At 39.9% G+C, this 16,972-nt stretch overlaps 1 protein-coding gene across 6 annotated transcripts in view; it reads left to right on the forward strand.

Moving 5' to 3' along the window:
- Positions 1 to 211: 211 nt before the first annotated feature.
- The window catches only part of ALS2 (alsin Rho guanine nucleotide exchange factor ALS2), a 42,133-nt gene continuing 25,372 nt past the window's right edge, over positions 212 to 16,972 (forward strand). The window contains exons 1-9 of one of the 6 annotated variants that reach the window (XR_010373039.1): positions 212 to 381; positions 5,027 to 5,114; positions 7,555 to 7,709; positions 9,079 to 9,998; positions 12,363 to 12,723; positions 13,588 to 13,756; positions 14,175 to 14,271; positions 14,674 to 14,751; positions 15,699 to 15,875. Coding sequence is in view for 5 of the 6 variants with exons in the window: in XM_064451869.1 (XP_064307939.1) it covers positions 5,095 to 5,114; positions 7,555 to 7,709; positions 9,079 to 9,998; positions 12,363 to 12,723; positions 13,588 to 13,756; positions 14,175 to 14,271; positions 14,674 to 14,751; positions 15,699 to 15,875 (1,977 nt within the window). In the remaining variant the exon portion in view is untranslated. Of the gene's footprint in view, positions 387 to 424; positions 594 to 5,026; positions 5,115 to 7,554; positions 7,710 to 9,078; positions 9,999 to 12,362; positions 12,724 to 13,587; positions 13,757 to 14,174; positions 14,272 to 14,673; positions 14,752 to 15,698; positions 15,876 to 16,972 lie in introns of those variants that run through there. The other 5 variants (XM_064451869.1, XM_064451867.1, XM_064451865.1 and 2 more) reach the window with 5 other exon arrangements.

Below are 16,972 nucleotides of genomic sequence, written 5' to 3' on the forward strand. Positions count from 1 at the left end.
GCCTTGCCCAGCCAACTTCACCGCTCTCCTGTTCGCTGGGCTAAACGCCCTGGAAACAGCAGCGCCGGTCCAGCGTAGTTTCGGTTTCTGCTAGAGACTGGAGGGGGCGGGGCGGGGCGGGGCCGGGCCGGGCCGGGCCGGGCTGGGCTGGGCTAGGTTTGGCTGGGCTGGGCCACTCCCTTCAGGCGGGTCTCGGCCTGTTTTGTCCCGGGGAGGGACCCGTCGGCACGAGCGCCGGACCCCGCCCCCGGGCCGCGGCCTCCTTACCGGACGGCCCTGCGCGCGCGCGCGCAACTCGAGTCTGGGCTCCGCCCCGCGCCCCCGCGTGAATCAGCTGATCTGCGCCCCTGGAGCCGGCGGCGGGAGCGGTCGCGGTGCTGGGTGAGGTGCCTGTCGGGCGGGGATGGAGGTGCGGGGGCAGCGCGCGCCCCGCCGCGGGGAGGAGCAGAGCCTAAGTCACGTGGGGCGTCGACCCGCTCCAGTGCGTGTGTCCGTGCGCGTGGGGACGTTCCCGCCGCCGCCGTCCGCCCCCCGCGTCGCTCCCTCAGCCCCCCCCCGGGCCCTCGGCAGCCGCCCCGGCCGCAGGGTAACAGGTGGGGAAAGTTTGGGAGGCTTCCGGGGGCGGCGGGGGAAATGGTCGCCCTCCGCTGAAGGGAAACTGGAACCCGTCGGGCTGGCGGGAACCGGGCCGGCCGGCGGCGCTCCCGGCGCCTCCCACATCTGAGCGTTGGGACAGGAGGTGGCGGGCTGTTGTGCTGCACCGGCGGTCGGGGAACAGGCCCCCCTCTCGCCCCGGGGATGGGCCTGAGAACTTGGGGGAGAGGTTGAAGATGGGGCTGAAGGTGTCGGCCGTCCAGCTCTTCTCGTCCTCTGAGGGGCTGGCAGAGCAGAGCTGTTGAGATTAATTCTGTAGGTTCCTAAAGGACGCCTCCCTTTTGACGGGAAGACACCACCTACGCTTTAAATAGTACGCCCTTTATCTCCTTCCACTTCTGTCTCAAAGTCCGTTCTCCTTGCCTGACTTGGTTACTCGGGAGCAAAGGCTGTGTCAACTTGCGGAGCCTATTGATAGTCGTAGCGTGGCTGCAGCGTTGTTTACAGATGACATAGCATGCTGTCACTCTTGCAGACCTCCTCTTCCAGCACAAAAATATTTTGGTGAGACGCTGTGGAGCAACTAGGGTAGTCATAGATGACTTCTGTTTGATCTCTTCTGTCACGACTTTGCCACTGCTGTTGCAGTGCAGCAACTTACTAAAGCTAGCTGTACTTAACTCGCAGTTTCTGTGGAGTTAACACTTTTCACGGGGAAGCACCTGAACATGTGTTAAATTAAAAAGGTGTATTTTCAAGAGAAGAATAGGAGGAAGGGATATTCAGAAACTTTTGAGTCTCTTATGAATTTGGTAAGTTTTAAATTATTAATTACGTGTACATCAGATAGTTTTCAGCTCGGTTTTTAGCTGATGCTAGGCCCTCTCTTCATTGTGTTGGTTTTTTCCTGACTCCTCTTCTGTTTTGCTTCCATCACTCATTCACTGGAACTGGCATTAAAATCTTTGAGCCGTCATCTGAAAGGATTGCTGCTGTCTTTTAGTAGCAAGTTGATTTGTTTTGCTCTGGCAGTTCTTAATCACACAGTGTTAAAAACAGTGGTTGTACCTAGTTAGTGCTGACCAAACACAAGAGCTTCTTGAACTGGTAAGGCATTGTATGCAAACACAGTTAGCAATAAGAAATGATGACATATTTGTAAACAAGACTGATGTTGACAACTCTGTTTTGAATTAGAAAGCTTGGAGGTAACCTCCTTCAGAACCCAAGTAGGTAGTTTAGTATAGCAAACTTGCAGCCTTGGTAGCGTAAGTTAATGTTAAATATAGTGCAACAAATTTATGAAAAGTGTGTTTGTAAATACATAAGTAAACATGTCTGAAAGTTGTAGAAGTATTTGTAGTATTTATTAACTAGCAGGTGAATAAGCACATGAGGCTGATGGGAGTTCTAGTATTTCTGAAAGTCGGGTGTACCAGTTGTGCCTGTTCAACATTGAATGTAAGACTACTTTTATAGCTGTGGTGCTTATTACTGAGTGGTTGATGTCCAGTGAAAGACAGTCACATAGTAATGAGAGTAAAGTTTACGGCATGTCGTTCCCTGCCATAGCAGTTGTTATGGTGTGGTAGTGTTTGAGTTCTGGAGAATTTGAATTAGCATCCTAGTCTGTAAATGGAAAGTATGACATCAGTGACCATCTGTCTGTAACACAAATCCATTTCATAACTCGGCACTATTTGGCACTCTTTGCCTATTTCCTCTTGCAGCACTGAAGTGAAAATCTAGAAAGTTAAATGTATGGGCAGACCAGTGCAGGTGCTGGTATCGTACCGACCTTCCATACCGTGAGAGTAATGTATTGTTCCTGGCTGTTCATTTCTGTGAACATTAAACCTAATAACAATTCAGGTAATCTTAGTGGAAAAGAAATAATGTATATGTAAAGCTACAACATAATATTATATTTATGTGAAATCAGGTGAAAATGAGCAAGGAAGATGGTATGTTCCTTTTGGGAGGAAGAAACTTTCTATTTATAAATACTTAGTTTGTAGCTATGATCAAACGACTTGTATTTTGTATTAGCTGTGAAATAGGAATAATGTTGTGCTGTCATAGGAGTGAATGAAAACGTGTACTGAACTTGAAAATTATTTTTAAATGTCTTAGAGATGTCTCATTTATGGAAAGAAAACAGTTTGACTGTCATTTTCCTGAATATGCATAAACGCTTAGCAATGCAACCTTAAGTGTGATTTTGTAAAGAAAACAAAATGTATCACTGTCTTAATTTCTAGTCCACCAGTACTGCAGGTTTCTTACTGAATAATTACACAAATAATTTTTCAGTTGGGCCTTTAAGGGAGGTCTTGTAAAACAGCTGATCAGATGCCTGGCTTTACCTTTGTTTTGTTATCATCAGAAGTTTTCATGAGAATTACGGTCAATTTTTTGTGCAGTTGAAACTCATGAAAATGAAAGAAATTCTTTGAGCCCTTAAGGTATCTTAAATTATAGAAGCCAAGAATTTTAAGCCTCAGTTCCCTGATCTTGAATAAGTATATACGATGTAAATTATACGAATATTGATACTTTGATGACTCTATCAAAGCTCCCATCTCTTTGTCCGATTCACTGATCCATTGGATATTTATATGTGAAGCTATAGTTCTTCACAGAGAAGTGCCAGCATTTTCAAGAAAATTAATTGTAGGGTTAGATGGTTTTGAGGAGGCTAAAAAAAACCCAGATGCACTTACTCTGAGCAAGAACACATCACAAAGTCCAAAAATATGCTTCCATCTTCCTTTGATATTTCATCAACACCTCTGTTCCTGAGGTGTTGCATGACAGTTTCTTTATATTTGTGAGACTTGCTCTGTTAATATTTTAACTTCTACAGTTGTGGGTGGGTATTTTCTTTTTTATTTTTTTTATTTTCTTTTTTAATTGAGCAAGGAGAGACAGAGTGTCTTGAAAGCAGTATCTTTCTGGTGACAAGTGTAGTTTAGTGTATAACTGTTCCTAGAAAGTATTCTCTGATTTATTTTTTTTTTAGTGAGGTGCATGTGACTTACCACAATACAATTCTATGATATTAATTTGATTTCATTTTTTCATGGCTCTTTACCTTTTTGTAATATGTTCTTTGCCAACCCTGAAGCCCAAATCACTATTTTTAGTGTACTGTATTTGGAAGACTGAAAACATTTGGTATGATCTGTTGCTGTTTCTGTCTATAAAGGTCTGCTTGGTACTTCATTATGCAGAGCAGTCTATTGAAAGTGTTGGGATTTGTTTTAGTTATTTCAATTATTTATCAACTTGATGATTACTATTTCCAAGTGCAAACTGAAACTCCTGTGTGTCATTTCCAAGTTTGCATATACAGTCTCTTGTAATCAAGGCTGGCCGTAATTTATTTCTCTTGTCTGTATGTGAGAGCTTCAGACCACTCATTCTGGATCTTTTCTTGGAGATATATTGTCTTAAAACACCATCATATAAATATTTTTTTTCTGTTTTTATTGCAGTGGATGTCAGACAGCAATTATAATAAAGCAAAAGGTTCTAAAGGACTTGTATATGAAACTTATTTTATTTGAATATGGTTCCACTCATGCATTAATGTGACTAAAATTAAACTAGTAAACTAAAATTAAAACTAGTAAGGCAAGTAGATAAAGGAAAATTAGAATTCTTTCAATATTAAAAAGCCAAACAGATTATAAGAAACAAAGGTTAACTGTATCTTTGTTTTGTTACAAAAGAAGTAATACAAAGGTATCTTCTTGAAAAATGGAAAGAAGTGAGGGTGAACTTGCAAAACTCAGAATCTGAAAGGATAAAAGCGTAAACAGAACAGCCACTTTTTTTTCCTCCTTGGCTTCCATGGTTTTGTCATATCTTTACAGAGACTCTGCTGCCAGTTTGCATGAAGAAGTGTTTTAAACTCTTAAACTGGCTTTCTACATTTCTGCACAGGCTTTAATAGAACTGTACCTTTTAATGGAAATATGTGCTTTGGTTCAGGAATACAGTTATGAATTCAACACTCAACCATTTTCTGCTCATCCGAATCTGTTTACCATATAAATTTAGCTTAAGCATAGAATTCTATCTTATATTAGACTGAAAATATATCAGTTATCCTGCTTTGATGTTTCTTGAGGGGTATACTGAGAATTATAGAGAGAGGCTGATGTTAATTTCTGCCTTTGAACTAGGTTTTGTTCAGTCTGTCCTTACAATAGACCTATTGTGAGATGAGTAGGTAGGACAAATCTGGCTGTTCAGCTTTTGTCTGCCAACTCAGTGTGAGTGAACTAAATACTTCAACCATCCTAGTGCTGTGGAAATGCTTATTTATTTATCATGGCATCTAAAGCTTTGCTTGTTGTTTATTGGTGGGGCTTTTTTTAGGCTTAACATTATTTGCAATTAAATAGCTGTTTTCTATGTTTTACAGTTTGTGGAAATCATTGTTCCTTTTGAAAGAGGAATGATTTGGTGGTGATGGAGTGCTGCCACTGACAGATGGACTCACAGGAAAGAAGGTGAGAATGAGCAGCTAGGTGAAGCCACAGAGGCTCCCTGAAATGTGTCAGCTCATGGGCATCCTGTAAAATTATTAAGTGGTATCAGCATACTCTGTGTACCTTAAACTAAAAGGAAGAGGAAGAGTAACTTAGCTTTGGTTTTAGTTATATGTGGAACACTCAACCTATTAAAGATCAACTTCTTTAAGTTGATTGTTGAAACTTGTGGAAGGATAGCCATAGGCTGGAAACCTGAAAGTAACATTCTCTGGTGAACAGTAAATCATATGCTACCTGCACCTGTGAATTTTGATTCTGGACCAATAGCCCTGCAGTAGACTATTCTTTTGCTCCTTGTTTCTTCCACTAAGATACCTGACAGAGGTGAGGTGTTTGGGGATGGAAGATTAGTGTCTTGTAATAAATCCTGATATGTGACTGTCCAAATTTGTCTTAAACTGTTCTCTGAAGACTTACTAAATGGATAAAAGCCTAAATATCAGGCTTTGGACTGAATTTAATGCACAGTATTTTGATGAAGTCTCTCTGTTATTATGTTATGTTCTTTGGCATGCTTTTGCCCACCTGAGTAAAATCCGTATTTTGATTTTTAGCTAAATGGCCTAACTATGATGTTGGATATTTCTAACTTCTTTTTTTCTGGACTATATATTACTCGATTGGTTCCTTCTTAATTTACTTCTAGTCTAAACTTAAGTCCTATGTATTTAAAATGCAAGGTGGACCCTGTGTTATAATAATATGTATGTTTGGATTAAATTACTTATGTGAATTTTGGAAGAGATCTTGACTGTCACCTTTTTGTTGATAATTTCTTTTTTTTCCTTTTTTCTCTTTTCTGTTATGTGGAAAAAGAAGAGAGATTGGGGATGGGCACAGGAGCTAAGAGATATAATTCCATCTCTTAGTTATTCTCATCTTGAATATTTCAGAGGCAGATTGTGCAAAGGTATTGTTCATCCTATGCAGCACAACTAGCAAAATTTTTAGTTTAAAAAATCAGTAGTCTGCATGAATAGGGCCTTATGGCTTTTGAATGTGCTGCTTGCATAAGTTGTCCACAGTGCAGCCTCTCAGACCAGCCTTTTCTGGGTTTGCCTCATTATTGGAGAACATTTGGGGTTTTGTGCCCTTTATTCTAGCAAAGACTGCCATTTCATCAAAGCTCGTCTCACTACCTTAAATATTTAACTTCACAAGTTCATGCAAAACTGCAAGAACTGATTTGTGTGGGGAATAGATGACTCGATTGTTGGCAAATATGTAGCTAAACCTACTTTTTCATGCAGGGTGGATAACTATATAAAGTTTTAAATTAAAGAAAACTCTTAATGTAACTTGAAATGCTGTCAGTCTATATTGATGATTAAAATAACTTTTTGTGTTTGTTTAAATCAAGTGATTCCACAAATTGACAATAAGCACACGGTTTTAACAAAGTTCTGAGGGATTTCTTTCTGCTGAATGGGAGAAGCTGCTGACTGAGCATTCCAACCAGTGTGTCAAAGTGTTAAACCAGCTTTGGATAGTTCCAGTTACTCCTGCAAGCCTGGACACTTCCATCGTGTTTCAGGGTTGTTTTTTTTTCTTGATTGGAACGGCTGGCTAATTTGAATCTGAGACGCTCGTTAAGAATTAAAAGAAGACAAAAATAACCCAAAAAACCAAACCCTCATATTTTTCTCTAAAGGTAGAAATGAAGGTATATAAAGGATGAGGTCTTCTAGGTGTAATGTTTTGAAGACACTGAATGGGAGCAATCAGTTCATGGTAAAATCTGCACACAATACATCCTTTGCTTAATTATTTACTTCTAAAGCAAATGTTGTTTGAGAAGTTTATGTATATTTCCAGCATACTTGATCTATGTAACTGATAAACACATGGTTACAAAGCTGTTTTTCCTGCATTTTGATTTCCAAAAGCCGCATAATACAAAACATGAATAAAACCTAATAAACCAGAAACGTTCCTTCTGCTTTCTAACACAGGAAGATTTAACATTACAGTTCTCACTCTGCAGATAGGAACAGAGTTGCTTATATGTACGTAGAAACAGATGCAACAATCTCCCTCAGCAGAATTGTGTATTAATTTGATCTCTTTGCTGTGAGAAACAAATACAATATATAACATAAAGGCTATATCAGTTGTGAATAAATGTATCTTTAAGTTTACTAGTACAAGATCAGCTGCTTTTCAGGCAGTAAAGTAAAAATGAAAAAGAAAGCTAATGATTTCAAATAGAAGATACTTTTAATTTAAATTACGTTTACATTAAGATTACAAAATTGTAAATAAAATGTGTTGAGTTACTGAAATTAAAACTAATGCCTGAACTACTAAGCCTTTCCTACATGTGTGAAAAGCAAAATATGCATTACTGAACCACAGAAAACTTCAAGCTGATTCTGTATTTCCTCCAATCTTTTTGTAGCTCAGAAGAGGCAGAAGGAGCCAAAGAGAGAGGCCTGGTCTATGTCTGGAAGGCTGGCTCTTGCTCTGTAACTCCAGAAAGGCTTCCAGGCCTCAGTGGAAAGACTGTATTACAGGCAGCCCTTGGAATACATCATGGGTTACTTCTAACAGAAGGTAATAAACACCTTGGTTGTAAAGATTTGAGGCAGTAACAAACTTTAGTTATTGTCAAGTTTTTTTCTTTTAGATCTTTTTTCAGTCTCTCTGTCTCATACACAACTTCTTAAACAGTTAGATTTTTAACTTTGCCAATATTTCCTTCTTAGTTATAAGTTACTTAATTTCTATTCCAACACAGTTTTATATGCATAGTGTCATCTTTCATACTTTTTTTTGGTTGTTGCTCTTTTAACAAGGGCTCTGGATTTCCTGTTTAAAGATGGTCATGTAATCTGAACTGCATTAGCTCAAAATGACATTTCTTGTGATGTCTTTCATTCAAAAAAAGCCAGTACGGCAAGAGGTTCTCTTGATGTGTAAGAGCTTTGGTTTCTGCGTGTAGCTAATAGATGCATTAGGGTGAGTCTTGGTTTGTGAACAGCCTGGCACTGTGAATCAAAGTATTTCTAAAAGCCAGTCCCTTTAAGTGTTTGTATAGCTTGGTCCTTACTTGCACTGATCAATGGGCATAGAGTTGAAAAGACTAAACTGGAAGTTGCTTCTTTGACTTTTCTCTGATGTTTTTTGAAGGTAAGATTCCAGGTTATTGGTGAGCCTGCTACAAGCACCTCTCCTCTATTGGAGTTGCTACAGAGCTCTAGTCTTTTTTTTAGAACATGTTTTTTTCATAATTAAAAGGAATTTTTGCATGTGTGTTCTTGCCCCATGAAGCATGTTGTTGTGGGTCTGATTTACCATTTTTCTATCACTGTGAAAACAACTGCTCATTTTAAAAACAGATTTTTGCTTTTCTTTAGAATTAGAAAAGTAACTTGACCTGGCATTGCTGCAATCTTTTCAGGTAAAAGTAATGAAATTTTGGAGAGGATGCAGTACAATATCAAACCAGTTGCAAGATGCATATGCCCACCCACCCCACTGTCCACTTGATAAGGCAGTCTTATTTTACTGTAGGGTGGCAAACAGTACAGTTTGGTGATGCTAGATCTCTAAATGGAAAGATGAGCTGTGTACTTTGCCATGCTCTTCAAGCATGGTTGCATGTCCTTAATATGTTTTATGTTCTTAAAATAGAAAGGACCAATAAATACACTGAACTTGGATACAGTAGGATTTTTAGCAGGAAAGCATTGCTTAGTTCAACAGTGCAGGCATGCAGAGGGTAATGTTAACATGAGGTATAGAACTTAGCAGCAGCAATAGCAGAGAGCAACCAGCAGTCTTCATATATCAATAGCCATAGTTTCACTGACCCTGGAGTAAGCTAAAAATTGATACCTGTTTATCAGAATGTCTCTTCAAATTTTTTTTTGTTTAACTTCATTAGACTCATGGTAGGATTTTTTTTTTCTTTTTCTCCCAGGTGGAGAAGTCTACAGTTTTGGAAAACTGCCCTGGAGGTCGGGACTGGAGGAGTCGTGTGCTAATAGTCCTATCCTAGAAAATACTTTGCTTGGGCATCATGTTATTACAGTGGCAGCTGGCAGCTTCCATAATGGAGCCGTGACAGAAAGTGGTGTGGTGTACATGTGGGGGAACAATTCTGCTGGCCAGTGTGCAGTTGCTAATCAGCCTTGTGTGCCAGAGCCACAACCCATCAGTATTTGTGATTCTGAAACCAGTCCTTTATTATCAGTAAGGATTTTGCAGCTAGCATGTGGAGAGGAACACACGCTGGCACTATCACTAAGCAGAGAGATATGGGCTTGGGGGAGTGGCTGCCAGCTCGGTCTCATAACAACAACTTTCCCAGTGACAAAGCCACAGAAGGTAGAGCACCTGGCAGGACGTGTTGTGCTCCAGATTGCTTGTGGAGCCTACCACAGCCTGGCTCTGGTACAGTGTCTCCCTGTGCAGGAAATGAAGCCTATCCCAGAGAGGTGCAATCATTGCAGTCAACTCCTCATTACCATGACGGACAAGGAAGATCATGTAATCATTTCAGATAGTCACTGTTGCCCACTGGGTGTAGCACTCTCTGATAACCAGCCAGAAGACCATGTCTTCTGTCCCGCATTGGAGACCCTAGAAGGAAAAAGTGTGACACGTAGCCAAAATGAAGACTGTCAGAAACCACTTGTGGAAGAACATACACTTGTTGCTTTAGAACCTGATGGAGCAAGTATGCTTTCCAGCAACGATGGACAGGAAGACAGTGGAATTTCTAGTCCTGGAAATATTCTGTTCCCAGACAAAAAAGAAGTGAAAGAGTACTTAATCAGTTTATCAGATCACTCATTAAATGAGAGACTGGAGAAAAACATCTGCACAGAACCTGAGCAGGTTGGTACCTAGTCACTAGCTCTTACTTTGCTACAACTCCTCTTGTATACGTGACAATGTTACTTGTCACAAATGAAAAATTCTGTTAGTTTAATGTAGCTGTGGTGTTCCTGTAGTTTCAGAATGTTTCTTCTCTGCAGTGGGTCTCAGCTTTTAAGTGGAAGACTTTTTGTCCTCCATCCTTATTCAGTTGTAAGCCTTTAATGTGAGCAGCCTTGACAGTGCTGTAGTTTCCCCCTGTTGTGGGCCACAGTACTAGAACCACATAAGCTGGTTTCCCACTCTCTGGGAGTTCCATGATGTGTGGGTTTGCCATCTGTGCGGAGCAGTTAACTGGTACTCGTCTAATCTACCTTTAAGGTAACACTTTCTTTTCTATATGTGAAACAAATCCCTCACAAATCTGTCTAATTTCTCAATCAGTTAAAAATTCTAGTAAAGATTCAAGTAAAGATTGTAAAGGTAATGTTAAAGTGTTGACCAAAAGGTTTCTAATGTTAATTATGTAGGGGTGGCAATAACTTAAAACCAGCAATGGGAAACACATAAGTAGTACTCTGTGCAATGTGGAAAATGGTTCAACAGCACTGTTCTGATGCTGTAGCCAAAGAGTAAAGTAATAATTTCTTAATAAGCATCAGAAAATGGTTGATATGAAGGTCCAAGAGCTGTTCCCAGCTCTCTGCCAAAATACTACGTTTTCCACTATTTTGAAAAAAATCTTATTTGAGGTGGAAGGGAAGAAGATACAACCCAAAAGCCATTTAGACGGAAAACTAACCCAAAATCTTCCAGTGCAGTCTGGCAGTCCCTACGTTAAGTACTGTCCTGCTGGATGGTTTATGGTTAAGGTAATGTCTGTAAGAAAAACTGGCACTCTGTGGCCCAGTATGCAAAATTCATAGCAGATTTCTGAAAATTTCGTTTGTCGTTTCAAGTGTTGTGTAGATATCAAGATTTTTTTTATAGTTGCAGTCAGAAATTTTTCACAATGGTTCTGGGAGATAAATTTTACAGTGCCTAATAGATAGTTGATTTTCGTTATCACCTCTGAAAGAAAAAGTACTGTTAAAACAAAAACAAATTGTCCAGTAATGTGGTGATTCAGCAAGTTATATTTTCCTATTCTGAGGGAAAAAACATATTTAAGAGAAATAAACATCGTGTGAACAGTTGTCCTTCCCTTTGCTTTTTGCTAATACAAATGCATTCTAGAAGTTGTGGGCCTCCCAGACTCACGCGAGAGCTCCTGCCATTAGGAAATGACTGAAACACATGTAGTTTCATGCTCCCTTCCTCAACTCCTTATTTCTGGACTACTTCCAGAGCATTGTTTCCCTCACACAGTTCCAGGAAAAAACAAACTTGGAACAGATTCACTGATTCTTAAGACAATTGAATATATATGTGACAAGCAGAGATGAGCACGCTAATGTAATGTTTCAGCATTAGTAAAGTCCTTTGTTTCTCTCTGCTTTCCTACACAAATCAAGTTTGCTTTTCTGTATTGCTAGGCATGCCTTTTATAAATAGGAATTAAGTATGAGTAAATAGGACCAATCCCAATCCTTTAGCCTAATTTTTCACAAAAAAAGTCAAAGATTGTTGTCCTTCTGGCAGGACAAAATGAGCTATAATATTTATATTAACATGAATTCCCACCATGTATTAGGTGGGAAAATGGGACTTTGCTGTCTTTGTTTTAACATTCAAACTATTTGGCAAATATAATCTTGTGCATTATTTTTTATTTGGTAGGTAAATTGATTGCTGTTACAGGTAGTCCTGTGCTGGTACTAACAATTGCCAACAGTCAGTTTGTCCCTAGCATGACTTGGTGATTATGAACTAAGCTTTATATGGATACAACAGTAGCATAAGGGGACACATAGCCTAGAATGGTCTTAAGGCAGACCTTGCAAAATGCATCCATGAATCAGTTTTCCTTTTAACATATTGAAGGGAGATCTTCTGTCTGTAAATACAGCATGCTGACTGATGTACTTCAGTTGGTGGCAAAGAAGTTCATAATAAGCGTAAAATTAAATCCCTTTTTTTTTTGCAAAGTTGCTTGGTTTTGGGGTTTGGGGTTTTTTTTGTATTTTTAAAAAAATAGATCCACAGTCTTTTACAGATGAGCTACAAGACAAGTGCAACAGACAAAGCCCAGTGCATGTAGAAATGGTGATTGGTCCTACCTTAAAAAAAGGGATTCTGAGGAATGGACATACACCAAAGTATAAAAAGCTTCTTCATGATATCTTGTTCAGCACAGCACATAGTTGGAAGAGTGAATATGTGTATCATCATCCTACAGTTACATGCTGTCTGCTATGATAGTCTTCCATTTTTCTTTGGTTTTAGCCTTCTCAAGAAGAACAACTCAGTGCTTGCATCCCTGGCCCTCCAGGTACAAGCACATCTGCCTTGAACAGCTTGGTGGCCTCTTGTGCATCAGCAGTTGGTGTGAGAGTAGCTGCTACATACGAGGCTGGAGCATTGTCTCTGAAGAAAGTAATGAACTTCTATGGCACGCCTTCAAGTGAACCAGGATCTCAGTCTGGTGGCGGTTCCCCAGGGCCTGAAGCTCTGAAAGACAGTCGAGAAGAGCAGGTCAGACTGGAATCTATGCAGGGGAAGAAGAGTTCCAGTTTAGTAGATATTAGAGAGGAGGAATCTGAAGGAGGAAGTCGAAGACTTTCCCTGCCTGGCTTGTTGTCACAAGGTAAAAAAGCAACACTGGGAAAACCAAGAGACTAGAAAAGTTATAATAGTGTGGAGGTCTATAACTGAAAATAAAATTTATTTATTGAACATAAATCTATCAAATCATCAATTCTAAACTGTATCTTAGGTCTTGAAGGGTGTGGGGGGAGTGAAGACTAGCAGATACTGCATGCTAAGAACCAAAAGCGTAGCGGGTTCAGGAATATTCTTTGTTGGTAAAGTAAGGTAAAGCGGGCATGTTGTAGTAGTCTGGGCATCTTATTGCACAATGATGACAAACTAGCTTTCATATAGGTTGCACAGCAGATAAAAATCTGTGTGGCCTGTAATCCCTACTGCACTGAGCTGGTTTTGAGCCAGGGACCTAGAAATACTCCAACTCCCACTGCCAAACTTCAGAGTTTATCACCTTCTTCCTTCACAGAATTTAGTGTTGTTAATTGCTCTGAATGGGTACATGGCTTAGTTCTATAGTGATCTGGCTCTGAGGGAAGATATTAGGAAGTATTGAGATATTTTGTTCACTGCAAGGATATATTTTCTTTCAAAACGCATTTTTTAATGTATAGGTTGTTTTGCTTCATTTGTTTCAGTATAGCTGTATAGTTCTCATATGCCTATTATCCTTTAATAGCTGGTAAAAATTAGTTGGGATCTGCCTACTTTTAGCACATGCGTTATTTCTGTATATGAGTAACCTATCTTCTTACGTGTCAGCCTTTGCTCTTAACCTTAATTAAGACCTTTTTAAGAAGTCTTGATGAGTTATCTCAAATGGTACCTTTACTGTGTGTTACACAGTCTGAGTGATATGTTTACCTAAAATAATGAGCAATTTTTCTATCTCTTGTCCTGTCTTCAGTTTCTCCTAGGCTTTTACGGAAGGTAGGGCGGGCAAAAATGAGGACTGTAGCTCTGACTCCAACCTACAGTGGTGAAGCTGATGCTCTTTTACCCTCTCTAAGAACGGAGGTTTGGAGCTGGGGAAAGGGGAAGGAAGGACAGCTAGGACATGGTGATGTTTTGCCAAGGTGAGATTTCTTTGATAAATGTTTCTTAGTAGATCACTAGGAAATCTTGAGAATTCAACTTTCTCAAATTCGCTCAACTGCCTTGTGTTGTGACCTAAGTTTCTCCAAGTAACATGTTTTATGCTGTATTGTTACTGAAGGTCAACCAGTTTTGATTTTTCCCCTTGTAACCACTAGGTCTTTGGGTGATATTTTGACTTAATCCAAATTGGGGCAATGTTTATCATGAACTTTTGTGCTTCATGAACTTTTTCACTAAGCTGGTTTATTGCCAGAAAACTTCATGCATGTTTGTCTTCTCTAGTTTGTTTTGGGGGAAAAAAATAAAAGTTGGATTTTATTTTTGTCTTAAGAATGCCCCTGATAATCTTTTTTTCTTCTCCCTGCCCACCCCCCACTGGGTTCTGGGGATTGACAGGCTTCAGCCATTATGTGTGAAAAGCTTAGATGGTAAAGAAGTGATTCACCTCTCTGCTGGTGGCCATCATTCCTTAGCACTCACTGCCAAATCCCAGGTACAAGTGATTGTTACCATTTATTGCTTATCTGTGACATAACTGTCATGCTTGGTGTTTTCTAGGTTTTTATTTCTTTTGCTTCTAAACTTTTGTTTCTGTTTGTGGGAGGCAACTTGGAAGCAGTGTGGAATTTTAAGTCTATTTCTGCCAAAGTTCTGCATGTACCACCAACGTTACGTTTAAAGATTGCAATGACTTGATTTGGTTGCATTTCTGAATGTGAGAAGACAATTTGAGAATATAGGAAGACGTTGGAAATTAGGGTAGTGCTTCTCGGTACATGAATCTTATACCCTTGACTTGCATGTGTTTGCACACTTGATGTGTTGTACTAGTACAATTCAGTATGTGTCCATGTATTTGAACTTATATTCTCATGTTTAGCTATGTTTCTTACAGGTGTATTCATGGGGCAGTAATATCTCTGGCCAACTTGGTCACTTGAACTCCCCAACAACAGTCCCTCGTCTCGCAAAGGTACTTTGTTTTCTGTGTCTGTCTTCTTTCAGTTTAGGGTCTCTTATAAAAGTGAGTGTGAAGTAGTTTCTAAAAATGGACCTTAATTATGTATCTGTGTACTATATACTAACAGAACCCTTGATTTCTTTGGCTTATGCTGTGAATACTATCCTTAGATGAGCTTGTGAAAAATCTGCCTAAGAAATCCTTTACACAGACTTCTGCTGGTTTTTGACCACATCGAAGCTCTAAAACTGAGAAATGTGACTAGTTGTATGTTCTTAGGAAATTTCACGTCTACCTTATTATATGGTTTCTTTGATAGCGATGTTGCAGTGCTGAAACTTTTTAATACCTTGGAACACTGTTTTTACTCTAAACATTCTTCTGGCATTTTTAGCTTTGCTAGGCCATGACCATATTTGTTGTTCATTTTTCTATTTCCAGAGCTGTTTTGGCAGTGAGTTTCCTGTTCTAAACTTTCATCACATTGAGTGAATAGCCAAATTATGATTTTTGGATTAGACCATTGCCTATGATTTCTGGTGCTTGTCTTGGTGGAAAGCTAGCTGCAGAATTTTCTTGCTTAGGCCTTTCTTGCCTTGCATGTGCAGATTAATGTACAACATGTTAACTGTCCCAAATTTATAGATTTCCCAGTTAAATGTAGAGGGGAGAATAGTGTCCCAAATTTAATCAAGCCCATTTAAAAATAAAACTGACTTATAATTTAATGGCAAAAATCATCCATTAGAGAGGGGACTGGAAAGAAAGATAAATTTCAGTGTACATAAAAGAAATGTATTTCTTATGAGACACTGGATTTGGAAAAATTACCAGTTATAGCAATACTTGTTCTTGTATGTACGTGTATTACATGCATTTATGGCTAGAAGGCTTAAGTACTCTCCTCTCCTTCCAGCTTCAGGTGGTGATTTCTGATGTCTTTTCCTTGTGAATTTCAGACGTGTGGTGATGGTGTTTGGAGTACAGCAGCAGGACTAGATTATTCCCTCTTCTTAGCAGATGAGGAAGACTTCCAACCTGGATTATACTACAGTGGCCAGGAGACAACAACAGAAAATAATTTGTATGAAAATAGCTGTACTAAGAGTCCAGTTTTGTTACTATCATGTAGTAAGGTGAGTGGTATTTCCTGTAAGTTAGTGCAAATCATACTGATGTTTTTTTGGAAATAGCACGGTGCTGGTTGTTCAACTAGCTTTAAGGGTTTCAAGTCAAGTAACTGGTTCCTAGCAGTCAAATCAGGAGCACAGCTAACAGAGGGCAGAGGGGAAGCCTAATTAATGTTCCCTGCCTGTTTCTTGGTCTTTCCTTCTGTCTGAGGGACAAGAAGGTGTTTTCAGTGTATCTAATCCATTTCCTTCCACGTGTGCACGGTGCAGAAGTGCACCCTTATACCGTCCTCCGTTTTCACTACAGTCATCATGTGTTTATTCTTCACTGCTATTGCTCTTCATTTTCCTGTTTCTCAAGTGATTGAGGGCACTGCCTGCTCTATTCCATTCTGCTTCCTATGCATCTTGCTTGTGAGTGGGCAAAAGCCCCCCCCCAAGTTCTGCACCTTCTCCTTCCCTCCCCCTCCCTTTCTCCTGGGTGTAAAGGGGGAACTAAGCAAAGGTGCCAAAACGTGCATTTGCATGTTAATGTGAGAGAGGAGACGCCCCTATGCAATTTTCTTCATCAAGCTGAATCTCATATCTGCCTTGAAGGTGGCATGAGGTGGGGGAGCGTATACCCTGACTGCACGTCCTCTTCTGAGTTGTTTGTATGATTTCAAACCAACTTCAGTTTAAGGTAACAAAAAGGAGATGGTGAGGGTAGAAAGCAGCTCTTTGTCTTGGCTCTTCTGGGTGCCATTGTTGCTTCCCTAGATTGAGCAGAATAGCAGTTGGAGGGGGGTTTTGAGGGGAGACAGGGATTGAGACACTAGGTCCGTGCATGTGCATACATTTATGTGCACACAGACACACACTTGTATTCCTTCTATAAGATTGTTGCTAGCCATTCGCTTTTCTCATAGGGTGACTTGCAGGCTCTGACATATCAGAATTGGCCTGTGGGTTGCTTGTTGAACAAATCTAGCTCAATGTTCCTAAGGAATCCTCTGTTTAACAGCAAAGGAAATAAAAGTAGAGCTCAAACACTGAATTACTATATGGTATTGCATGTGAACCAGAATTAGTGAGGAGCCACAGTGCATCAGTGGTACTTGTGC

The sequence above is a fragment of the Phalacrocorax carbo genome, chromosome 5 (assembly GCF_963921805.1).
Source record: "Phalacrocorax carbo chromosome 5, bPhaCar2.1, whole genome shotgun sequence".
NCBI classification, from domain to species: Eukaryota; Metazoa; Chordata; class Aves; order Suliformes; family Phalacrocoracidae; genus Phalacrocorax; species Phalacrocorax carbo.